At 37.3% G+C, this 26,816-nt stretch overlaps 3 protein-coding genes across 10 annotated transcripts in view; 1 reads left to right on the plus strand and 2 right to left on the minus strand.

Annotated features, from left to right (window-relative positions):
• The window catches only part of LOC117424332 (ankyrin repeat domain-containing protein 27-like), a 55,206-nt gene extending 47,119 nt beyond the window's left edge, over window positions 1–8,087 (plus strand). For all 4 annotated transcript variants that reach the window (XM_058992586.1, XM_058992585.1, XM_034928307.2 and 1 more), the window contains 3 exons: window positions 4,602–4,671; window positions 6,277–6,343; window positions 7,391–8,087. In XM_058992586.1, coding sequence (XP_058848569.1) covers window positions 4,602–4,671; window positions 6,277–6,343; window positions 7,391–7,837 — 584 coding nt within the window. In that variant the 3' untranslated portion in view covers window positions 7,838–8,087. The remainder of the gene's footprint in view (window positions 1–4,601; window positions 4,672–6,276; window positions 6,344–7,390) is intronic.
• A 2,779-nt stretch (window positions 8,088–10,866) lies between these two features.
• On the minus strand, window positions 10,867–21,315 carry LOC117424333 (programmed cell death protein 5-like). Its single transcript, XM_034040570.3, has 6 exons — window positions 21,142–21,315; window positions 14,045–14,088; window positions 13,574–13,635; window positions 13,037–13,128; window positions 11,829–11,900; window positions 10,867–11,174 (listed from the first exon to the last, which is right to left on the minus strand). Exons 1-6 carry the CDS (start codon window positions 21,205–21,207, stop codon window positions 11,127–11,129), a joined length of 384 nt encoding a protein of 127 aa, XP_033896461.1. The 5' UTR covers window positions 21,208–21,315; the 3' UTR covers window positions 10,867–11,126.
• Window positions 21,316–21,974: 659 nt separating this feature from the next.
• Window positions 21,975–24,710, minus strand: LOC117424764 (5-hydroxyisourate hydrolase-like). 5 transcript variants are annotated; one of them, XM_034041458.3, is made up of 6 exons: window positions 24,557–24,710; window positions 24,291–24,397; window positions 23,489–23,556; window positions 23,121–23,269; window positions 22,617–22,752; window positions 21,975–22,302 (listed from the first exon to the last, which is right to left on the minus strand). In XM_034041458.3, the coding sequence occupies exons 3-6, from the start codon at window positions 23,540–23,542 to the stop codon at window positions 22,213–22,215; spliced, it is 429 nt and encodes a 142-aa protein (XP_033897349.1). In that variant the 5' UTR covers window positions 23,543–23,556; window positions 24,291–24,397; window positions 24,557–24,710; the 3' UTR covers window positions 21,975–22,212. The 5 variants fall into 5 exon arrangements, with proteins under 5 accessions (XP_033897349.1, XP_058848573.1, XP_033897352.1 ...); XM_058992590.1 differs by having other exon boundaries at window positions 24,291–24,414; window positions 24,557–24,704; XM_034041461.3 differs by lacking the exon at window positions 23,489–23,556.
• Window positions 24,711–26,816: the final 2,106 nt, after the last annotated feature.

Consider the following 26,816-nt stretch of genomic DNA (forward strand, 5'->3'; position numbering starts at 1 on the left):
TTAATCCGTAGCATTCAGGGAATGACATTATGCAAAAACAACACACTTTGAAATAATTTAACAGGGGGTATTATTACTCTTCATGTTTTGTTTAAAAAATGGACATAAAACACAGATTTTAAATCTCTTCTGTGGAGCTGCTTGACAAACCTTAAGTGACTGTTGATAACAAAATAATTAATAACTTACATGTTGTTTACTTCTATTCATTACATCATTCTCAAATGTCCAGTTTTGAACGAAACATGTATTTAAAAAAAAAAAATATATATATATATACACACAATGATATATGGTACTATGATACAGTACACTCCGTTTATAAGAATCACAGCCGTCCCGGATGATTTGCTTCTTATAAGCGGTTGATTCTTAAAAGCAGACCGATACGATTACTGTGAAGTGCTGCAGTTTGAGAATGAAAGCTTTGTTCCCTGCAGTATAATGGGTTGACCACTAGATGTCATGAGTTCCCGCATGTATGCAGGGACCACACAAAGTATTGTTTAGTGCTCAAACTGAAAACTAGGTTTATTTTGTTTGTTTGATTTATTAGCAGTTGTTTCCCCACTGCACTGTAAGAAAACTGTAACTCAAGACTCCAGCCTGATCATTTACACGGCCCTCGGCCCGTCACTTTACAGTTAGCAAAAGTGCCTCTGCGCGTCAGCAGTTTAAATACAGTATACAAATGTCAATAGTGCTCAATCACTGCAGACAATACATCAAAACAAGTACTAGTGGGTAAGCAACTTGTTATATGATCACGATTATGTTTACTCAAGGCTACAGAATCCTATTTTACTACAGTATACTTGAGAAGCGATTGTCTTGTGAGGGTGCCTAGTTTAACTGCCATGCAGTGTTACTTGTAATGGCCTTTGAATTAAAATGACATTACAGTACAGTATTTTACTGTCAGGACTACTACTGCATTTAAGCATTTGTGGCTTACTTATTTTCTGTTGCAATGCAAATCTCACAGTTTTTCATTAAGTGGAGATGCAAAGCTCTGCAACCCCCCCCCCCCCCCCCCCTCCTCTCCTCCATCTCCTCCTCCCCGTGCTGGAATCCCACTCCCTCTACAGGCATATCGCACAATAACACTGCTGTACTACTCAGTATGTATTTAATGAATGTGCATTACTTTATTGAAACACATTTTCACTAACCGAGAACACAAAAAAAACATACCTGCACAATGCAGTGGCGCAGTCACATTTGATTACAAACAATGCAGTGTTTCCTGCATCATTGCACAATCCAAATTCAAATCTTCTCCCAAGTCCCAGGTCTCTTGCAGACTTCAGCAGGTTTTCCTCCAGGATTTCTCTGCACTTTGCTGCATCCATTTTGCCCTCTATCTTCACAAGCTTTCCATGCCCTGATGCAGAGAAGCATCCCCATAGCATGATGCTGCCACCACCATGCTTCACGGTAGGGATGGTGTTCTCAGGATGATGTGCGGTATTAGGCTTGCGCCAAACATAGCGCTTAGTGTTGAGGCCAAAAAGCTCTGTTTTGGTCTCATCAGACCATAGAATCTTCTTCCACTTGGTCTCAGAGTCTCCCACATGCCTTCTGGCAAACTCTAGCCGAGATTTGATGTAAGTTTTTTTCAACAATGGTTTTCTTTTTGCCACTCTCCCATAAAGGCCAGTTTTGTGAAGCACCTGGTCTATTGTTGCCGTATGCACAGTGTCTCCCAGCTCAGCCGAGGAAGACTGTAACTCCTTTAGAGTTGCCATAGGCCTCTTGGTGGCCTCCCTGACTAGTGCCCTTCTCGCCCGGATACTCAGTTTTTGAGGATGGCCTGTTCTAGACAGATTCACAGTTGTGCCATATTCTCTCCATTTCTTAATAATGAACTTTACTGTGCCTCGGGGGATATTCAATGCCTTGGAAATGTTCTTATATCCTACCCCTGATCGGTGCTTTTGAAGAACCTTATTCCGGTGTCAGAATTCTGATTTCATACATACTCTTTTTATTTGCTCAGCACACACTCTTAACTCAGGGGAGACGTTGGGAGGACAGAGATGTTATTACTCCTAGTGGTTTTTGTTCATGCACTGGACCCGCAATATATCCAGATGACTTTTAGTAATCAAGAAATTCACACAGACTCATGTATTTAAAGTTTTACGAATCAGAGTATAATTAGTACTCATTCGGTTTATTAACGGTTAAATATTGGATTGAATAGTTACAGTCTACATCAAATCCCCAGCTGATAGACACTGGGCAGTTCAGTGTCTTAACAGATATCAACGTTAACACATCAATACATTTATATGTATTTGCAAGGCCTGCAGGCAGGCCAAGAACACATCACCTAAAGCACCCAATGCTATATTTCAGCACATTCAACAGAATACTCTCTTAATTCTAAAACATAGTGTAAATCCCTTATAGAAATGCATTCAATACATGTGAGATCAAAATAATTTGAAAAAAAATGCTTACCCTCCAATACAAGAGAAGTGAAGCGTAAAAGAAAAGAACTGTCTTCACCAAGCAAATGAAACAAAGTTCAATCAGCTTAATTGTGTCTGCAGAGGATGGACCACCTTACCCTGCCAGGTGTGAGTGCGGTACTCCATTATGATTACTTAGGAGTTATATAGGTTTTTCTCCTCATTGAAATGCATGTGAAGCCTCAATTAAATCCAATCATTAATCTGTTTAGACAGTTCTTTTTTTTTTTTTTTTTACAAATAATAGTTTTCAAAAGATCTGGCCAACTTTTCCGAATTAAGTGGAGTCATGTACCAATAAATTCAAGACTTCATATTTGTTCAACTCCGAACCTGTGATCTCATCCCTTGCTTCCTCCGAGCCCCTCCTTTATCTGAAAAGTTAGGTGAATTAAGGTTCACAAGATCTTGGTTTATAATGTAATATAAAAAACACTACTGTTATATGTGCATGCAAACTCTATTTTTTATATGTGTTATATATGAGAGATGTTTTTAATATGTGACATCATCTCTAATTGATTATATTTTGCTAAATTAAAAGTATGTGTTTCTCTTAACCTCATATTGTGTTTCAAGATGTTTTTAATGAGTCAGTTTTGATTCTATATACTAATGTCTAACAGAGTATTTGGCAAAAGATTGCCTCATACAATATTCAAGTTAATTAGTTTCATCAAGTTTAAGTGGTAATAATTTTCATTACAATTATTTATTTCTTAGCAGACGCCCTATACCAGGCTCTGACCTGTATCTGACTCTGAAAGTCTGATTCTGCAAGCAGTTTTTCCACAGTCCCTTGTTTCTTTCCAAGGCTAGTGCCTGTGATTAATGTGAAACATTATTACTAACACTTTTTTCAGATATATGACCTATCAATGTCTGTTATGCCATAATTTTTGCACATTATTTCAAGATATATATTTTAATCTGTGCTAAACCATTAATTCCATAAACCTTAAATTCCAAATCCATAAGACTTGCAGCTGTACTAGAGTGGAATGCAAGAAGGCCCCCTCCTTTCTTTCATAGCCCTTAAATCTTGATGAGAAAAGAGGCCCCCACAATGATGGGCAGCAGTTTCTATCAAAGAACTAGATTATAATGACTCCATCTACCATCATCAAACAATAATATAGTGGATTAATAACAAGGTACATTATAGTATATTATTACAAACTACCTCCCAGACCTCCCAGAGACTGGTGTATTTAACCTGAAATCATGTGAAACACCTTAATTGCACACAGGTGGACTCCATTCAACTTATTATGTGACTTCTAAAGACAATTGGTTGCACCAGAGCTTATTTAGGTGTGTCATAGCAAAGGGGGTGAATACTTATGCAATCAATTATTTTCTGTTTTATATTTGTAATTAATTCAGAACAATTTGTAGATTTTATTTTTCACTTTGACATAATGGACTTTTTTGTGTTGATCAGCGGCAAAAACTCCTAATTAAATCCATTTTGATTCCAATAAAATGTGGAAAAGTCCAAGGGGGGTGAATACTTTTGAGAGCCACTGTACTATGATATATGGTACTATCTCTGTTTGCAAGCCATGCTTTCAGTTATTATTATTATTATTATTATTATTATTATTATTATTATTATTATTATTATTTATTTCTTAGCAGACTCCCTTATCCAGGGCGGCTTACAGTCGTAAACAAAATTGCACTTGCTCTGTCATTTCACCTGGAGGGTGAAATTGTTCCCAGCTCTTCATAGCTTCTTTATTGTCATTTGCCAATCATCTGCTTCCCATATTGACTGGCATGCTTTCAGCCAGCAACATGCTTTCACCCAAAAGACACTACTGAGCTGAAGTGACCCAGGAAGCACATGTGCACACAGATAACCCAAGAATAAGGCTAGAAACTGAGATGTGTCTTTAAGCAAAATAGTACCAAATATCCTTTTTAAAATGAAAATTTGCTACAACACGTGTTTCTTTCAAAACTGCACATTTGAGACCGATTTAAATAATGGTCGTGAAATCAAATTGTTGCTACAATTACTTTAACTGTAGACTCAATATAATAGCTGAACACTGTTGGGTTAGAACATATTTTTCACAGTGCAAATCTCATGTATTCAAGTTCCTTTGTATGTTTCAGCTCCAGCTTCTGGGAAGCAACTTAAAACACTTGACGACCCCAGCAGAAGACTTGTCCAGACAATTAATGGGTAATCTACAGTATTTACAGATCAATGCGTATGTGATACATTTAACAGACATTTCATATAGACTTGCTACAGTTTGTAGATTATAGTTCTTAAATTCTGTAGTGCCACCCAAAATGAGGAACTGCGGTCACAACATTCAAGATATAGGGAAAAAGAAGACGTTGTAAAGAGTGGTAACATATGCCACAATGAAGTTCAATTTAATACTACGGTCCAGTTTCTTGGTTATTATTATAATTATTATTTGTTTATTTAGCAGACGCCTTTATCCAAGGCAATTTACAGAGACTAGGGTGTGTGAACTATGCATCAGCTGCAGAGTCACTTACAACTACGTCTCACCCGAAAGACGGAGCACATGGAGGTTAAGTGACTTGCTCAGGGTCACACAATGAGTCAGTGGCTGAGGTGGGGACCTCCTAGTTAAAAGCCTGTTTCTTTAACCATTGGACCACACAGCCTCCTTGGTTACCACAGCTCAGTCTGCTTTGCTTTCTACTGTATTAGAAACCAGTCAGTCTTTGCCTCAGTTTGTGTACATGCCCAAAAGGTACCAATAGCTCATTGGGCACATATATAATGTTATATACATTTTAAATAGTGAGCAGATCGGTTTGTTGATTGTTTGAGTAGTATTGTTCCTTGGGATAACAAAATACTGAGCTTAAGTCATGTGATTTCATAAAAACGCCACATGCCCAGTGTTTGGTATTTTGAGTTGAGTTAAAATTGTAAAAATTAGTTTATTTAAGAATCTGTATAAATAGCCGTTCGAAGAGACATGATTTTAATTAATGCAAGAACAGCGAAAGATACAACCATGTCCTGCTTGAGTAATGAAGATCGTCTGGTTGCTATCGGCATCTGTGTGACCAAATCACCAGAGCCGTCTACAGGAGCACCGCAACCAACCAAACTTCACCAGCTGGCAGCAGCTGCACAGGAACAGTGTCAGAACATCCCACAGCAGTCTATCCAGAGGCTGATCTGGTCTATAGGTCAACGCTGCCAGAATTGTGTTAATGCTCGGGGAGGTCATACCCGATACTAACTTTGTAATGATTTCATTTTGACAGTGTGTCATGTTTCATGCTGAAAACCTGTCATGATTCTTTAATCTGTATTTTTGTTCACATTTTCTGTGATTTTGTTTGATATTTGATGAAATCCATTAGACCTGAGCATTTCTTTTGTGCATCAGTATATATTGAGGTTAAACTGTTTAGAAGTATTTGTCTTAACAGTTTTATCACCCATAATTAAAGACACAGTAGTGCTCAAAGAAACACATTAAATTCAATGACAAACATTTCGATTAGAAGTCTTTCTCATTGTCTTCAATTGAGTAGCTTTAAGTATTTCTTAATAGTTTTAACTCTAGCTGTCTTTCTCCCTTGAAACCTGCTACTTACACAGTAGATGGTTATACAGTACATTATGGCTTCAAAGTGTGTTGTGGCGTGCTTTGTTTTAAAACCAAATGGGATGTATAGTCATGTACACGGCTTAGTATACAGAACGTATTTACAGTTTGACACCAGCTACCTGCAGCTGTGAGTGTGTGTTTCTTACTGATTTTGATCATATTACCTCCTTTCATTTCAGAACACACCATTTAAGGAAACCACGTGACAAACGTGTTCCCAGCTTTGACAACGCTCTGCTTCATCAGGTAGGGTGGATTTGTCTTGTATTTAAGCCAGTTCGGGGTTGTCCTCCAAATTCATATTCCTCACTGGGATTCATAACTACCTCAAAACAATAGAGGCATGCTTACATTTTGTCATGCTTTTGGATAATGAGAACCGCTCATCCAATTGGGAGAAATCTAGTTCAACTGACATACGGTGGCAGATCTGAATACCAGTGTTGTGGGAATCCTTACAATAGTAGCCATCCTGGTATTTTACAGATTATTGGAGACAAGAATACATTTGAGATTCCTTTTTAATAACCCATATAATTTTAATAACCCATATAATGATACATAGAGGTGTCCTATTTTAATTATCTCCATTAACACTAGCAGTATTTAGATGTTTTATTAACCTATTCCACATGTTCCAAATGTACTTTTTAACAGTAGACACCTGACTGAACTGAACACACTCAAACCGTCCCATATTAAAATATGTTCAAAGTACAGTATTGTAATGAGCAAACCAGCCAACAAGTGCAATTTTGCCCCAAATATTATCAGTTTACCACCAATATAGGTTGACTAGGTGGAACTGAGTGGAAGCACCACAAAGTCACACTTACATATTGATTTGCAACTATATTGTGGGGAAACTTGTTAGCACTAGTTATTCACAGCATAAGAATCTTTTATAGGGAGACACATACAGCACGTTTTCCACATGTACATACTGTGGACATAGATCACAGTAATATACCTTTTCATCATACTGATAGCTTGAATTTTATTTTTGTATGTAAAGATGCAGTGAATATGTATGTTGCCGACCATACTTATTTTGCATCAAATGTACTTTTTACAATTCATTAATCTCCTTGACGCCTATTTTAGACAAGTATAGTGTCATGTTCTACTAGGCTTTATGATCAGTTTAGTCACAGACTGAGTCATCCAGCTTACAGTAAAACCAGGAATGGTCAAGCTGCTATGCAATGGGAATCTAAGTAAAAAATGATGATTGTTTCATTTTATGTTCATTGTATGTCTTTGCATTCACCATGGCTACTTTTTCTGTTATAGTTAGCAATAAAGAAGTCTGACAAAACGAAGCTGAGACATGCCGAGACTATAGATCGACTTTTTACAGCAACCACTGAAACCGAAGGGGAAGCGACACGAAACACTAAGGTTGTCAGCGCTCGGAGTCGCAGCCACACAGCCACCGAGGAGCACATGCCTGACAGCGCAGGGGCATACTGTGTGGAGCCAGAAGACTTCTTTGACTCTCCAAATAAAGTCAACGGGCACGCAAGCACATGCGACCGCACACACAATACAAACCAGAGAATGAACTGTGCTGAAATAATGCCACGGGAAATGAAAGAACTAACTCTGAAAAGCGAGCCAGGGAGCTTTTCTGAAGAAGACTCTAGTGAGGAGCAATCCTTCTCGTCCCTTACGAGCCTTGCCTCTCAGCAAGACTGTAATACAGAGCAGGCAGTAGATCTCCAAGGGACAGGCCACTAAACAACAGGAACTCCACTGCATTTGACCCAGCAAGCAAACTACCTTTTAAAGTCAAGGTCTAGAGAGTGCATTTTCAATAGGTAATTTAGTATCCATTTCATGGGCCTAATCACAATGCTTAAAGTGGCTGTAGCCAACACAATAATTCCATAAATGAATGTTGTACAATACAGTTCTCCACGTCGCATCAGTTGTGAAAGAAACTTGTGTTCTGGAAGCATGTATTTTCATTAAAAAAAATATCTGGCAATATATACTAGGTTAAAGGGAGGCCTTTTCAGCTAGTCTTTCACATCCTTGGTCGTTTCACCTGGCGCGTATCCCCACCTCTTTTAAATACTTTATTCCTGTCATTAACCAACCAGGTGCTTGCCCTAATGACTGATGTGTAGCATTACTAAAGTTTGATATTAATTTAAAAACAGTCTTGAAAAGGTTAGGATGAATGCTACATTGTATTTCATTTATCAAAAACAACTCATATAGTCAGTATGGCTGTATGTGTATAAAGAAGTTGTTTGGCTAAACAAGTTCTGGAATAATAAAAATATATTTAAATAGCATTTTTATAGAAACTGGTGAAATATAAATTGTGTACAACTCCAAGCTCTTTTTCGTCTGAATATGAAGCCTCAGAAATGGGACGTGCATATTCCTAGTGTGGGATCATGATCATCTTCTGGCCATTGCTTCCCGTACCAGCAATAGGATTTGGTACCACTATGTAAAAGAGAAAAAAAAGAAAGCCATTTGTTGAATTTATTGAGCTAAAATGTAGGTTCAAGTAGAAAATACAAAGCAGTTTTCCTTTTTTTCCTCCCAATTATTACAATTCTATCTTATCCTTAAACAAAAGCACATTATAGAAATTCCTGTTTCTTTTCATGTGGCATATTAAAAAATGTTCATCTATAAGCATTAACATAATCACCCAATCTATTTTGTTGCATCTCCAGTTTTAGAGGCTACTCTGTGGAATCGCACAGATTAAAAATAAAGAGAAATTATTTTTAAAAAATTAAAAATAAAAAAAGCTCTTACTCTCAAGTTTTATGACCTGCAAATGTAATTAATCAAACTGGTCTATAACAAACCATTCAACTGCAAACAATACATTAAATACAAGGCTAGGATGTGAATTCTAGAACATTGTGGATGCATATGTCGCATAGAATCAGGAGTATAAAATAGTTAAAAACAAAAATCATACTGCATTTCAGTATTCAGCAAATTATAGATTTGGATTACTGTATTAAAAGCTGCAGTTTGATTTTGTTTTTAGTGTCCCCACCCATTCATTATGAAAAATACTTACCATCAGCTTAATTTGATTCTCTCTATAAAAAAGAAATAATAAAAAGTAGATTTATATTAACGCACTTATTTTTTATTACACTTCTGCGTTTTATTATTTGTCTTTTTTTTCTTTTGGGGGAAACAAATTCTTCTAATGCAGTGAATGTGCCTTATTTCATTTGTACCAAATGTATTAAAATTGATATAATTAAATTAAATGAAAATGTAACAATGATCATTTCACTTTTGTATCCTTTTGCAATTGTTTAAAACTGTAACCATGGCTGTGAAGAAGTAGAGTAGGATGAGGGGGCCATATTGAAGCAGGAGTATGTTTAGAACAGAAGGTACTATAGGAAGCACTTTTTTACATAGTTGTACTGTACTGTATATAATTGTGGTCTTAATTTGGTGCTTTAGAATGCAAATCAGTGAATGCTGCAAGGCCACGTAACCAAATAGCAATATGAAACACCTGGTATTATTTCAGTACATAACTCCTGGATTAATGTGCTATTTAAACCATCCATGTGATACCCTGATAGTTTTGCACACTCCAGCACCAGCATCTGTACAGTATATGTATCATGCTGACCAAAGCACTAATCTGTTTTGAAAATTGTAGGATGAAACATTTTTCAGCTTCAACAAATTTAACATGCCCTAGCTCCCTTCGGAAAAAAAAACTCAATACTGATAAACAAACAGATAAACTAACCAATTAGAACAACCACCTGAATACTTTGGGCTCCATTCACAAAGCATTAGCTCATTAGTTGTTTCAAAGTCTGTTTTATAAATAAAATAAACTTTGCTATTTATGAAACTGTTTGTTACTGCTGTTAATGAAACCAGCAATAGGACAGATCAGTTTCATTAGCTGCTAGTGACACAAAACTATTGCTAGTCACAAGGATAAAGACACAAAGCCTCCTGCCCAGAACTTGAATATCGACAGCAATTTAATATCCCAACATCAGCCCTTGAGCGCCATCTTGTGTCCACATATCTGCACATGCTCCCAGTTTGAAAGCCGATGCTCATGATAGGTGAGGGACAATGGCACTTAATGCCAGGACAGCCACCCCTCAATCCTGACTAGAACATCCATGTTATTCCATCTCTCGTTCAAAGTGTGTTGGGAGTGTTTTTAAGAGTGGTGGTGGGGGGGAAGCAAACGATTTAGAGCAGAGGTTTAAAAAAAGAAAATCCACTGGCGGCCCTAATTTTTCTTCTCACCCATTTATCCCTAGACTCTCAATGGCTTGTGGCAAGTATAGCTGCAGATACAAGTAAAAATGTACGTCTACATGGGAAAAGACTGACAAGCACCTTTTTCGTATCCCCAGATTCTGCTACTCACATTAAGGAATGTCCTAAAGTTTATTCACAATTGATTTGAAGTCCTCTAGGTATATGTTCTAAGTTCGGTTGCTGTAGTTCTATCAGGTTGTTTAGTGTTGTCAAGTGAGTATTGTCATGTGTACACTACAGCCTCTGCAACCTGTCCAGTAGCCCAAGAACACATTCTGTAATGCTGTTTTCTCACCCTAGGAAGTACTGTATAACCCCCTTTTGTATTTCCCAGTTTAAGGCAAAAATCACCTGAATATTCAGATAACTGTTCATAAACACACACACCTGATATCTTGCAGTCAGCTTGGGTTGAAGAATCCAGTGCAGTGCATCCTTCATTGTAATTCAGTATAAAAACAACAAAGGGACTTATAAAATTGGCTGCAATATTTATTTAGCAGTCTCTAAAAACGTAGCTGCAGCATCAACAAATATTGCATTTTATTTATGGCAAAAGATCAATCATCATGAAAAGGAAAATTAACAGAGTTCCAAATCCGAGGAAAAGGACAGGGCCACTGTCCCCTGGAGTACACTCCGCATGCAGAATTGTCAACAGAATACAAGCGCTTCAGTCATCCACCAGCCTTCTCTTACATCTTTCAACTGTCTGCCTGACCAGTTACCAAACGTAACTTTAATCATCACCCTCCTCGTCAGAATCCAGAACTCTTCGTCTGTTAAACTGAAAAGAGAAAAACGAAATCAAAACACTTATTACTGTAGCACCAGTTGTAGCCTTGGGAATTCACTTCAAAAGAAATCAGATTGAGATCTGCAAGCTGCAATATATAAAATGCTTACACTAATAGTGTAGTTTAAAATGTGCTAATGCATTAGACTTTTGCATATGATTTGAAACTGATGCTTTTTTCAACAACATACAGTAACATACATCCCCCGCCTGAACAAATTGTTGACTAGGACATATAACAGTATGTACAGAATTAGAATTAATAAGGATGCAAGGACAGACACTGCATATAAAAATCGCCAGAATCGTACTCTCTCAACCATAAAAACTAAATAATGCTATCACCAAGTTTCATGACAAATGATGTAGCAGTTCTCCATATATATGAACAATCTAAGTGTGACACACAAATGGCCAGATGTATGGACAGAATCCCCTATAAATCGCCACAATCTGATATTCCATTACTAAAATATCAAGATGCATGACAATTGGAGAACTGATTGTCCAGATAGGTAAAATTTGAAGTGAAGTATTGTTTGAACCCATTTCCGATTGTACTTGTTTTTTTTTGTTTGGCAAATCAACCCCATTAATATCTCCATGACACTGGAAGTGTTGAGTGAGCACTTCATTCACTCTTACCTTGACTGTCATCTTCTTCTCTGTCTGCTGGCTGACCTTTTCAAGGATTTCTATCAACCCTGATTCTGAAATCTTAAAAAAAAAAATAATAATAGTACATTTTTTCCCCATTCCAGGAGTGTTCCATGTTTAACCCTTTCGTGCATGGCAACCTCATATTGGGATGGATTAAAATAAAAATAAAAATAATAACTTCGTCTTAAGGGGACTGTGACAGAAATACAATGATTCTTGGTTGTAAATCTCCCTCCCAACCTGTGAAGGCGCTAAGCAGCGAGAACAGTTCTCTGGATGGACTGGTCTGACAGGGTTCTTTCCCAGGGTTCAAGGGAAGTCGGCCAGCCAGGAAGGGGGCAAGACTCCACTGCAATAACACATTGACCCGGAAGGGAAACGATGTGGCTGCCACAGATTGGAGAGGCGGTTGCACTCGTTTACCAAGGGGTCATGTGTGACAGCATAAAAGGGGACGTAGAATCGTAATCTGTTACTTTGTTTTGGGTATGTGTATTGAGACTGGAAGGACCCGTATTATCGTATCGGGAATGTTTTGTTTTGTTTGTCTAAACTGTTGCTTGTTTGTTTGTTAGACAGCTAAACACGTTCTGGAGCTGTCTCCAGAGGCCAGCACCCACCTGGAACAACACTGCACTAAATCACACTGTATTGTATATTCATCACAGGCAATACTGCACTCACTATAGGACTGGTGACTGTGTATGTTTTGTCTGTGTGTGTCTATTTTTGTGTGTTATTATTTGGGACTGCCCCGTGCATTATTTATACAGAGCAGTACCAAGCATTGGATACTACCTGTACTTCTTTATAGTTTCTGTTGGTCAGTTTCGACCATTAAAATAAAAATTAAAAATAAAAAAACACATCATATCACCAGAACTGTGTTTGTCATTGTTTGGAGCACTGCATCACCTTTACACCTGCGCACTATAACCCACTTTGCCACAGGGACGTATGGAAGACTCAAATGCATGACGACCTCATATGAAGATGCAATTATTTCCCCATATAAAGTAATTTATTATGTGTCCAAAACTAGCTTTCCTGCATGAAAGTTTAAGTTTGGCTGAATAGTGGCACAAAACTAGGAAATAGGTGGTGCAGTCTTTCTTCTTCTTTATTGAATACACCCTGAAGTGGTGTAAATGGGTGGAATGGCAAGTAAAGTTCAAAGCAAGACAGGTCCTTACTTTTCCTCCAAGCTGTCCGCTTCTTGCCATCTGTATGAGGTAATTCTCCACAGCTTTGGCTTTATCTGGCTTCACCAGTGCCAAGTTACTCACTAGAAGGGAATCCGAAAAAAAACAAACATTTGAAATAAAGAGTGAAGACAAGTCACATCTCTCTGGGTTACAAACGTGTGTTTGAGTCTTCTTGTCTTGTGACCTTTGAACTCGACCAGCTCTACTGGCTACAGCACAGAGCAGGTGGAGCCAGCAGAGTTGAAGAGTTCCAATATCACATGGCAGAACAAAAACTGCAAGCAACATGGCGGTGAGTTACACAGAATGAAAGACAAACAGTACTCAGAACTACTCAATAAACATCCAAAAAGGAAGGGGGTATTAAAACTGCTTTTGATGCTATATTCCTTTAGAACATAACTTCTGGGATAATACTTTTTGCTTTAAAACACAGTGGTAGTGGTAATATTGAAGGTAAGGAATGAAAAACTGTAGCTTGCACTGTAAATGTCTAGAAAGACAACAATTAAACAGTATACTTACATCTACCACGGGCAGACTGATCAAGAACTTGAGCCAGAATATTGTTTCTCATGTCAGCATCTCTGTAAATAAAATGTGTCAGCTACAAACTATGTTCTATTTTCTACCCACAGAATAAATTAAATACTGTGTACAACTGATTGAATAGTAATTAATTAATTCTCATGCTGATGTAAGCAAGAATAGCAGGCTTGCTATAGTAAATTAGCACACCTTCAATTGACTCCTGTCAGCAAGTGCAGCTGCTTCCCTCACAATGAGTCTTAGTTAGACCGGCACAGTTGTTTTCCAGATGTTTACAGTGACATCAGCACTGATATGACTGACTATAGGTGCAAGCATGGAATTTACGCACCTGGAAGCTGTCACTAGGTGTCAGTAAATATTATACCGAACTTCCCATGTGCATTGTATTGAATTAGCAGATTGAAAAATAGATTGAAAAAAAAACACTAAAAACAATACTATTACCTCTGTTTTGCCTCTTGTTGAGACTGCTGATCCCGCGGTGAATCCTACATAAAAGAAAGAAGAGAGTTAGGACTTTCTTAGGTTAACTTAGCTGATGCTGGTGCAGGCATCACTGCAGTATACCTCTAATCATTTACATAGAGGCTTAATCAACAGCCAAAATAACTCTGCAGTCTTACAGCAATACATGATTACAGCAATACAGAGCAAGGGAGCAGAAATCAGCACTTTCATAAGCATATCTGGACCTTAAATAGCCACTACGTACACACCTTCAGGAATCCACCTACAGGGTAAAGCTATAACTGATAAAGGTGTGATCCAAAACCTATGAAAGCAAGTCAGTGTGTGTTTTTTTTTTTCTGTTAACAGAAATCGTTTGACAGTGTGTGAATACCATAAATCACACATTAAATGTCACTCACATGCACAATTCCAATGTTTTTATTTGTATAATGCATATTACAAAAGTTGTTGTATTAAAATCCAACCAAATTGTTATACGTAGCAACTCTATAGCAGGGCATATTATCCAAAGCACTGGGGGGTACCTATAGCGGTTGTAGTGCTTCAGTAAAATATGTACTGAATATCTACTGCACAACAGTGTAAGAGAAGTGCTATGGTAGAATTTAGTTCGAACCTTCCTTCTGTAATGTGTTCCGAACCTTCGAAGGTCAAAATGTACCCTTTGTTGCAGCCCCAGTTGTAGGTGTGTTACCTGAAATCTTATAGTACACTTTTGACATAGCTTAACTGTGTTATACTTCAAAGCCACATGTAGCAGCCAAGCTGACAGTTCACCTATAATTTCACTGTACATGCTAAAGCTTTTCAAGGATCATTCAAAAACCCAATCCACTATTTCAAACCTTGTCCATTTGGAACATTAGCTGAAACAGGACAGTTTGAGCCATTCTGTGCCCTGGTGTGAACAAAAACTAGAACATGAAGGGCCTTCTATAAGAGTGAGTAATAGTACGGGATGGTATGTACACATGTTTTAGGCCACAGCAGGGGTGGCCAATTCTTATCGCCCGACGCCTGGGACAACAAGTTTTGCCATTATACTTTGCCCATCAGACAAGTAGTTTTTATTTATTTATTTTTCCTATGTTCACTCTGTTGCTAGAAAGGCACTCCGGGTATATTTATAGAGAGCCATGCAAGTTTCCGAAAACTGAATTGCGGAAGTACACAAAGATTTTAAAAAAGTGTTTACATCCCACCCCTATTACTTCTGATTGGCATATTTACATGTATATATTTTTTATATTTAAAAGCTATATTAAATAAATATATTACTCTATTAGTTATTTATTGGACACGCACAATCCATCGATTTGTGAAACTTAAAACATTAAAAGATTGACAAATATGTTTAATAATAGAAATGAAATGCTTAAGCAAATAAGGCATGAGAGGGCATGCATGGGTTGTGCTGGATAGTGTCACTTCTTGGTGCGTTGTTGTCAAGTAAAATTTTTTTAATAAAGACTTTAAATAACTATAAAAACCTTGCTATATCTGTTTCAATTAATTTTTCTGACTTTAAATAACTATCAATAAAACTTGCTTAGTTGTGTATCTGTGAGGTGCTGCTTTCCTGCATATTCTACGTAACACTTGCTAGGTAATTCACTCCCATTGGCTCTAACAGCACAAGTTTAAGATGCCTTGTTGGGATAAAGATTATTAATTATTAGGTAATTAAGTCAAATTGTATTTTTTTTTTAAAGCCAGTCATTTAAGCATTTAACAGCCCAATTTGTGTGGTATTAATTTAATTTTTTTTTGTACCTGTAAAGATGAGTGCACGGTAGTAAGAAGAGAGAGTGAAGAAAGCCGAGTCAGGTGGTTAAGACATCGCGTGTAGCAATATTCAACCGAAGTTACAGAAAATGACTGGTATGTACTGCAAATAAAATGCCAAAACAGCATCTTGATTAAAATAGCAAAACTGGTTTGTAGTGCAAATTAATATAAACTGACAAGACACCTTGCTGTCTTCAGTATCTTCCATGACATCAGGTATTTTGACAGGTGTTTTCTTTGATTTTGGTGGCGCAGTGATACGTGGTTAGCACAGATGCAGTGATTTGCCTTTGTTCCTAAGTAGTTCCTAATCGTGACATTGTGCTTGATAGAGTAATGGCTTGGATCAATCAGCATGCAGCATTCTAACAATCTGTTTTATAATTATAAGTAAAATAAATATCAGAAATAAACAAAAGAAAAAAACATATTTTATGTCTGTAGTATTTGATGGAGCCTACTGTAAACATTGCGTGCATTTTGTGTGATGCAACAAAGTAAAACACCTGTACAGAAGTTGAATTCAGCTTAGAAAGAAAGACAGAAAGAAAGGAGTGAAAAAAACAGGCACAAGCTATTTTTACATTTGAATAACTCCCAAGTATTGCTCATAGTTGTACTCTCAGTGTGTTACTTAACTGTGCTAGCAAATGTGTTCCAAACTGCCCCTGTTAATCACTAATTGATTGATTGTGTTCACTGTTAAATTAAACCAAAATCCTACAAGTTATAGTCTACTTTTTTGTGTGTGTTTTGTGCAACAGGGAGGGGGGCAAGTATTTTTAAGAAAGACAAGTAGATTTTTAAGAAGGACAAGTAGATTTTTCTAGCATTTTGTCCCTTGGACAACAAGTATTTTTTAGAAATTGGCCACCCCTGCATAGCAATGGCGGACAAATTGATAGTCCGGGAGCCCAGGACTACCAAAAACTGGTTCCGGACTACCGAACTGTAATGTTCCAAAGCCTGTGGGGCTTCTAAATTTTTTTTTTTTTTCTTAAGCAGTTACTTCAAAGGTCTTCTATACCGAAGATCTTTGGTTACTTTGTACAGACAGACTGATAAACCAGCTCAGTTTACTTCCCGTTTAGTACACGCCTACTCAGGTGAAGCGGTAGCTATAGTAACTAGCGAATCCAATCGTGATTGGTTCATGCCATTCCATTTTTTTTTTTTTTTAAATCGCATTAGTTGCTTGCAAGATCAGTGACATGACAGATAAACCAATCAGTGGCTATCACCGAGGAGCAGGGACACTGCAGCTTGAGCAAGGTAGAAAGTTAATAAATGCGTTATTTTATTTTTTTTATTTCCAACTGAACAATTAGCTGGTAATGTCTCAATAAAGTGTGCAATGCATTTGTCTATTTTAAATGTATACCCTGACGCTATTGTTGTTTTAAGTCAGCAGAAAGCCGTGCTCATGTTTATACTCTGTGTACACGTTTAGGCCACCAAGTTTATTTGTATGGTACTACTGTATATTGATTGTATAATAATAATGCATTTGTTTTCAAGATGTAACACTTGCAGAGTTTAGTTACTGATAATGCACAGTGGATACTGTGAGTGTGAGTGCACAGGGTAAAGAAAAGAAATGAATCCTTTTTATATTTATGTGTTTTATAGATATTTTTCGTAAACAGTAAACGGTACGAAATTGTTTAGCTAATGGTGAAAGGTGGGGCCAGGTTCTATAAATGGCACAGATGAGGAAAAATAAAAACAACACTACTACTACAAGTGCATAATAATTTTAAAACTAATGATGAGATATTGGTTGGATCAAAAACCCAGACTGGGAGTCTCCAGGACTGATACAGTCTGGGAACATAATGCAAATGATGCGGTCAAACATAATTCCCTACATTTTATATAAAGGAAACTATTATTAGCTTGTTATTGTTTGGCTGAAATATTAACAGAAACTAGGTTGTTAGCAAACTCTGGCAGTATCTGGTTATATAAGGTAAAAAAAAAAAACATGTTTTATTAGTGGATCTCAGAAGTGATGTCAGATTTCTTTTCTGAACCTTACCATCTTACAATTGTATTGTATTTTTTTAATGGTGTGTTGCATTAAATGGAAATGTTTATCTACTGAAAAATGTGGGCTACCAAAATTTGTGGTGGGCTACCATAGTTTACCTTTTGGTAGCCCATCGGTCTACCACACAGTAGTGATTTGTCCACCCCTGCATAGTAATAACACTATAAACATATCTCTCAAAAATCTCTGGCAAACTCAGACCACAACATGGCCTCATTTGAAGTGCTTTTTAAAACCCAAAAAGTAATGACTAAAGCTAAGGTTTACAAATTTTAGAAAAGCAAACTATTAAAGGTATGAAACAGTGACTAACAGAAGTAGATTGGAGTAAAATAGAGAAAACACCCATGGAAAAAGGATGGCTGTTTTTTTTTTTTTTTTTTTTTTAAATGTTACTAGAGGTGCAAAACAATTACATCCCAAAAGTAGACAAATCAAAATCTAAAACAAAATTGCCAAAATGGTTTAATAGATCAATAAAAAAAAAATATTCACAGAAAAAAGACACTTTACAGAGCATTTAAAAGGTACCAAAAACAAAGTACACAGAAAGAGTACTTGGAACTTCAAACGCAAGTCAGAAAGGAAGTTAGAAAGGCCAAGAGAGAGCGATAGAAATGAACATTGCTAAGGGGGCTAAAACCAATTCCAAAATGTTTTTCCAATATTATAAACAGCAAGAACATTCAAAGAGGAGGTTAAATGTCTAAGAGATACAAATGGCAAAATCATAGATGAAGAAAAAAAAATAGCAAATATATTAAATGATTACTTTTCACAAGTTTTTACAAAGGAGGATATGGACAACATGCCCCACATGTCGACCTGTTTCTATCCAGTTTTAAATAACTTTAGCATGACAGAGGCAGAAGTGTTAAAGGGACTAGGAGCTCTTAAAATAAACAAATTCCCTGGGGCGGATGAGATCCTCCCAATAGTACTCAAAGAAATTAAAGAAGTTATTTATAAACCGCTAACCAAGATCATGCAACAGTCTCTTGACACAGGGGGTGTACCAACAGAATGGAGAATTGCAAATGTAATACCGATCCACAAACAGGGAGACAAAAGCAAACCAGGTAACTACAGACCAATAAGCCTGACTTCTATTATATGTAAACTTATGGAAACTATAATAAGATCCAAAATGGAAAATGCCCTATATGGTAACTGTTTTAGGAAAGGGACATCATGTCTAACTAACCTGCTTGATTTTTCTGAGGATGCAACATCGACAATGGATAACTGCAAAGCATATGACATGGTTTATTTAGATTTCCAGAAAGCTTTTGACAAAGTCCTGCATAAAAGATTAATTCTCAAACTGAACGCAGTAGGGATTCAAGGAAATGCATGCACATGGATTAGGGAGTGGTTAACATGTAGAAAAAAGATTAGAAGAGAAACCTCAAAATGGAGCGAGGTAACCAGTGGTGTACCACAGGGATCAGTATTAGGTCCTCTGCTATTCCTAATCGACATTAATGACTTAGATTCTGGTATAGTAAGCAAACTTGTTAAATTTGCAGAGGACACAAAAATAGGAGGAGTGGCAAACACTGTTGCAGCAGCAAAGGTCATTCAAAATAATGATCTAGACAGCATTCAGAACTGGGCAGACGCATGGCAAATTACATTTAAGAGAAAAGTGTAAGGTACTGCACGCAGGCAATACAAATGTGCATTATAAATATCATATGGGAGCTAGTGAAGAAGGAATCTATGAAAGACCTAGGAGTTTATGTTGACTAGATGAAGTGTCTTAATCTAGACAATGTGGGGAAGCTATAAAAAAGGCCAACAAGATGCTTGGATATATAGTGAAAAGTGTTGAATTTAAATCAAGGGAAGTAATGTTAAAGGTTTACAATGTATTAGTAAGACCTCATCTAGAATGCTGTGTTCAGTTCTGGTCACCTCGCTACAAAAAGGATATTGCTGCTCTAGAAAGAGTGCAAAGAAGAGTGACCAGAATTATTCCGGGTTTAATAGGCATGTCATATGCAGACAGGCTTAAAGAATTGAATCTATTCCGTCTTGAACAAAGAAGACTACGAGGTGATCTGATTCAAGCATTCAGAATTCTAAAAGGTATTGACCAAGTCGACCCAAGGGACTTTATCTACCTGAAAAAAGAAACAAAGACCAGGGGTCACAAACGGCGATTAGAAAATGGGGCATTCAGAACAGAAAACAGGAGGCACTTTTTTTTTTTTTTTTACACAGATAATTGTGAGGGTCTGGAACCAATTCCCCAATAATGTTGTAGAAGCCGACACCCTGGGCTCCTTCAAGAAGCTGCTTGATGAGATTCTGTGATCAATAAGCTACTAACAACCAAACAAGCAAGATGGGCCAAATGGCCTCCTCTCGTTTGTAAACTTTCTTATGTTCCAACATCCGGAATCCCATACATATGTTAAATGAAGATATAATATGGCCAATGTACATAATTTACATAATGCTATCATATAGGGATGTCCATGGAAATCAGTGCATTTGGCATCATGTGTCTATGGTGAATACACAGGTTCTGAGGTTTGCTGGCTGTCCCACCGCCCTACCCACTTTATCCAGCTGTACGATGCTGTAACAGAGACAATAACATCCCGAAGAGGTTGCTTAGCTTGCTAAGCTTGTTATCCCCCCCGAGTGTTGTTTTTTTTTCTAGTTTTTATCCTGTACGTTTCAGCCTTAAAGTGTCAGTGTTGAAACAGACAAGGTCTGTCAAATTTAACAAAACCTATTTGTTTCGAGGGATAAACGTAAGCAAATAGATACACATCAGTCGCCTACTATCATCTCTACGACTCGTTATTTGCACACGTCTGTGAAAACTGAGTTGTTTTCCAGTGTCAAAACATAAAATGCATGTGTACTTTATGTGCGGTAATATACACGTGTATTTTCATACTGAAAACAGTAAACGAGCCGACACAAGCGTGTAATTCATTCTATGTTCCTCCATGTAATCTAATGTAATGGTTCTTCGGTCCCTGGTAATTGGTATAAATAGGGAACGTAGGTGATTATTAAGTGCTATAAAATGCCCCTAATTACATATATGAGAATATCGCCTAAGAAATGTTTTATTATATATAACATATCTGTTCTGTGTATGATGACGCGTGGTTTAGCTGCCTTAGGCCCCCGTGCACACCACTCAGTGTTGTATGAATTGATTCAATGTGTCCATATAAGGAAAAATGGGTGCGTATTTTATTTTTCTTACCCCATGTTTAGCTTGTAGCTCGGACAGTCGTTGCCGCCTGAGTATCTCCAATTCTTCATCAGCCATTGTTGTATCTCAACAAACAGACAAATCAAACTTGAAGTTCTTTAACGCGAAACGTCAAATACACTGAGATTGAAGCAGAAGGGCCCACCTCTAGGCGTAGTTAATTGATTTCCGAAATATACTGGTAACTTGAAGCAGGGAGTCAAGGGAAAACCAATCGAAACCAATCTATATGATCTCAAGCCCTTTTTGTCAACACAAGTTTAATAACTTTATGTATCACTGCTTCGGATGTATATATGAGTTATGCAAATGTATATAATATAAAGACTAAAAGCTACAAAAAATTAAAGTTATCATTCCTTTCAATGGATATATATATAAAAAAAAACCCTAACAGCAACCCCTTCAGGTACACAAGGAATTGAGCGCTTGTTGTTCAAACAGGTTCTTCTTAAAATACATTTGAGAGTGTCTCATATATCACAAGAAACTGACAATTTGGATCACCAGACTAAATTATTTGTGGGACACATATGTCCCTTGTACCTCAAAGGATTAAACATTGTTGAATTTCTTTTTTTTCGGAGTAGTGCATGTTATTCCTTTCTAAATGTGACTTTGCACTTTCAAAATAGGTTAATGAGCGGTGACACCTGCTGGTAATAAGTGTCAATAACATTTGTTTCTACTGTTGGCAATACACAGGAGCAATAAATGGTGGAGCTACTGAAGCACCTCACGGGCCATATGAATATGAATTACAAAAAAAATAAAAGAAAATAGTTGAATAAACACAAACACACTCAGAATGACCACATAAATGATCAGGGCCAAACACATGCATTTTTATTACAATTAAAATCTGTCAGGTAATGAATGTGTACTGTACTGTAGTAGAATGCCAGAAATGCAGCACTGTTCCAATAGTAGATCTTCCAATCGGACTGCAAAGCTTAGTCAGTCAGCAGATTCCATACTGTCTGAATTCAGAGGGCCTCTGCCCTGGTCGAGTTCTGCTCCAGCACCTGTGATATGTGTTACCCCAAGGTCCAGGGTTTAGCACTAACTGCCTCTGTATGTGCTGTAGGAGAACTGGCTGAGGAGCAGAGGGATGTGGTACTTCTGAGAGGGGTCTATTATATTAAAAGCAATCTGCAACAAACAGACACAACAATGTTATAAAAGGTGTCTTCCTAACCATCAGCCTAGTTTTAAACATTGTGTATGAACATGTCATACTTCAATACAGTACCTAATAACCTCACCTTCAATTAAAAGCTATCAAGTTCAGGGATCATGCATTAAATATGGTACCAGTATTTTCAGTCACACAATAAGAACCTCCAATAGTTCTGCCTTTTTCAACTGTCACAGTACATGACAGAAGGTAGTGTACATTGGTAGTGTTTAATCAAAACACAACATCACAGTTTTGCCTATTAAAATAAAAAATAAAATGAGTTTACCTCTACATACGGGTAGAAGCTAGTCTCTCCAAGTTTATTCCAGTAATCTCCAGTTTCAAATCGCATCTTATACATCCCAGCGGTGAAAGTTTCAGGACTAACAAGATCTGGACATCTGCCATCAGAATTGGTGACCCTGAATTAGAAATGCGAAAGTCCTGCTTTAGTGCGTCACTGCTGGGTTGAAGTTCTGTCTATTGCACACAACAATAAACTCAGATAATACACAAATTCAAACATTCAAGTATGCAGGCATATATGATATTTTCTTTAAAATAAAAATATAGTCCACATTCCATATCTCCATTGCCATATCAGGAATTAGCAGAGGAAAAAAAAAAAAAATTAATAATCTATGGTCATTTTCTCTGTTTCCTGTATTATTATTTGTCATTTAAGACAAATCAATCAATACAGTCACCAAATTCAAAGTAAAAATAGGTTGGAAATAGCTGTTGAACTGCAATGTTTTGAAGATTACTATTCAGCAGGTGAATGACCTACCCACAGGTCAGCGGTCTCCACTCCTGTAGATTGGGAGGCCCCTCTAGTCTGTATAGACTCAGGGCAAGGTTAGCTGCAGGGGCTCCCCGGGCCGTGTTTAACACATGGGTCGTCAAGGGACTTCTGTGTACTTGTGTCATAGTTTCCAGCTACGGTATAACAAAAACGAGACTTAATAAAGGTAAAAAGATCTTTAATAAGAAACATGGGTTGATGAAAATATATCAACTGGCACTGCAACCATAACCAAATAATCAGACCAAATTAAAAGAGCTTAATTTACAGGAAACCAGTATTGTAGTTTTTTTTTTTTTTTTAAATCACAATGGACATTTTTAACATCACAGGACTGAATTAAAAATGTGTACCTTTTTTTCTGACTGAAGATGGTCCTTAATATGGCACAGGCGGGTCACACTCATGAAAACAGTTTCCACTTTAAAAACGAATGTAAAATTAGTGTCAAAGTGACGTGTACCCTTTCTTCACTCCACTTGTAAACTGTGCCTTCCGTGATAAAGCTCCAGACTGACAGATTAACCTGATATGAGATTAGCTCTGCTTCGCTGGGATTGGTCACATGACCTGGTTTACATTAAATGGGGCTTGGTTTCAGAAAACTGGTTTGCCAGGTTAAATAACTTTTAACCCTTACACAGCAACGTGTAAGAGAACAGACACACATGGTAAAAACCACGATTAAACATGGAAAATACATAGGGATGGTTTAAACTTCAAAATGACTGTGCAAATGTACTATGGTAAACTATGGGAAATCAAGTTATTGGTCTAAAACAAGTTTGTCTGACATCAAAAGGTTATATGAATATATATTTGTAGAAGCATTTGAAACTTTACTACCATTTTAAAACCTTTATTTATATACTTGTTTATTTTGCAGTTGTTTAATTTCTGAGTATCATCTTGATAAACAATTTTTGGGACAGATGATTAAATGCGGATATACTGATAACACACCTATAAATATTTTCAACATGGGCTCACTTGCTCAGATACCTTGCCATTTTACAGTACTTTTGAAGAGAGTTCTACTTGTTGCACTTCGTACTGGCAGCAACATTTACCAAAAGGTAAAGAACCTTTGTGCTATCTTTCTTGTTTGTTATGCAACTGGGATAACTAAGGTCAAAATGTAATAGGTTCCCTTACACCTTCTTCTGCTATGGTCTTCTCGTCGTTGAATTCTCCAACCTTTTTCTCAGTGATTAGCGTCGATATCTCAGCTGTTGTCCTTGCCCGAGTGCGCTTGGGACAGTCTGAAATTTGCACATGGCTAATTTGATTATCATGCTACTTCACTGAGGCACATGGCTGTATCATTTTATGACCGTCATCTGACATTCTGGCAGTGATTAGCTAACGAAAAGACTATCAACACTATATGGCAAAAAAAAATGTAACTTGGAGAGGCTTACCGTCATTTAAAACTTGACATTACATTTCATTTACTTCACTGCACTCTGCTGTGCCCTTGTCCTTATTATAAACGACTTTATGCAGAAGACTTGAAAGCAAACTTTCATTCCAGTGGCTGCATTTACTACAAGAAGGGGTGTGTAGTCCGCGCAATGTATTGTGGGTAAGTTGTTAACGTTTGTGAAAATAAAAGCTACAAATACAGACAGACTTTCTTTGTCTAAATATGACTGTAGTGGGGATGGGCTTGTTAATACAAGAGATGAGACAACCCTGAAAGGAGCCCTTACTTCCGTCTTTTTCGAGCAGCCGAATTATTTTGCACTGGGTTGTGAGTTGAAAAGCCTAAATTATCCCAAACTGTCCCGCTGAACACGGAGCCATATGATCGCCTTATTTATTTTTATTTAAAGATATGCAGGTTAGTGAAGAAATCATATGATCTTGTTTACAGGAACAACCTATAGGTGGCAGTATAGATTTACAGTACGTACCATAGAAAACAGCATATCAAATTGCTCTATAATGCTGCCAGCGTTGGGCAGTGTGAGAAAAAAAGAAAACATTTAAAACCTGTGAGTCATATATGTTTCACCAGAGCAATTAAAAAAAAAATCGCTTACAAAGAGGTTGTGATATAATTGTTTTTGTTGTTTTGGACGGTGCAACAGTATTTTTTATGGGGGCATGCATGTGCCCTATTATTGTTATTATTAATATTTATTTATTAGCAGACGCCCTTATCCAGGGCGACTTACAATTGTTACAAGTTCTTTTTTACACATTATTTTTACATACAGAACCCATACAGTTGGGTTTTTACTGGCGCAATCTAAGTAAAGTACAATGTCCTTATAAAATGGAATTACGGACAACAAAGAAACATTATATTTCAAATAAGATATGCTGGGTCAGGAACTGTCCTCCATTAACCTGTACATCACCCAATGACTGGTAGCATCGTCACATGCATTTCCATTTCATAATGTTGGCAAAGGGGTTCCATTGAGAAAGTGTGCTACTAGAGCAGCACGCATAGCCACAGATATGGGCATATAATTGAGTTGGAGCTGCAATGCGAACACACACAAAAGAATAAACTACAAATGTGCAAATATGGCACCCAGGAGCTGTGTGAACAGGGTGGCATAATACTAGGCATGTTCTCTCACATTGGTGTGGACATCTCAAAGACTGTTAATAGAAAAGAGGGTGTGACATGTCCATTACTGTATATGGTTTACTTGGCTACAATGGTAGTCTGCAGCTGTATTTTCCCATGTGTGTTTTTTGTTTTTTTTTATGGGCATGCATGTGCCCTATTATTGTTGCTTGTCACAAAACTTATCAGTTTTGCTTGTGCTGTAGCTTACGTTGAATAAATACAAGCTTAAATTTACTTTTACTAAACTTACGTCTGTCGGTTGTGATCCCACTATCACAGCTAGGCCCGTCCACCGTCTTGGACTGGCTCACAAATGAACTAGGCTTGCCACTTGTCCCTGTTTTCCCTGGATCGTCACGGTTTTGATAAAGATGTCCAGGGATTTCAATATGCCTTCCCAGGACACTAAAAGATCATGGTTTTTAATCTTATGCTTCCACATCCAGGTAGATTACTACAGCGACACCACAATGACAACACCGTACATTGAGCACAGGTTAGATAAAGATACAATATTACTGCACTAGACCCACACTATTAATTGGTTGTCAGACCTATAGTAGTAATATTATGACTGTTACCCTGTGGATGTATGTAAGATTTCTAAAGAGGGTTTAAACTTTTAACACCCCCCTTCCATTAGGAGGTCCCGCTTTTTTATACCTTAGTGGTGGCAACCCTAACAGGAGCCCAAGTAATGCACATTATTTTTCCTTCATAGTACACAAACCAGCAAAGGTGTGTTCAAAATGGCCCTTATTGCAAGCCATGTTTTATGTGGTAGAGCACGTGCATTTTTTTTCAATTCATTTTTATATGTTCTTGTATGAATGTATGAAAGCTTGTAACTGTTAAATCAACTTCCTGGATTGATTTAAAAATGTGAAAATGCTTTCGTATTGGGGAAGGAACAATGAATGGACACTTGCAGACTGTTACCATATAGAGTTCCCACAAAACACGTAGAACTAATAGCTGTCAGCATAAGATTTGTGCAGTACGAGGCAAAACCCCTTCCAGTGGCTATTTTAATAAAAAAAAAAAAGAGAGCGCCAAGAGTTCTATCAGTAAAAAAAACCAGACGGAGAGGTTGG

This window comes from Acipenser ruthenus, chromosome 19 (genome assembly GCF_902713425.1).
Source record: "Acipenser ruthenus chromosome 19, fAciRut3.2 maternal haplotype, whole genome shotgun sequence".
In the NCBI taxonomy this organism is placed as follows: domain Eukaryota; kingdom Metazoa; phylum Chordata; class Actinopteri; order Acipenseriformes; family Acipenseridae; genus Acipenser; species Acipenser ruthenus.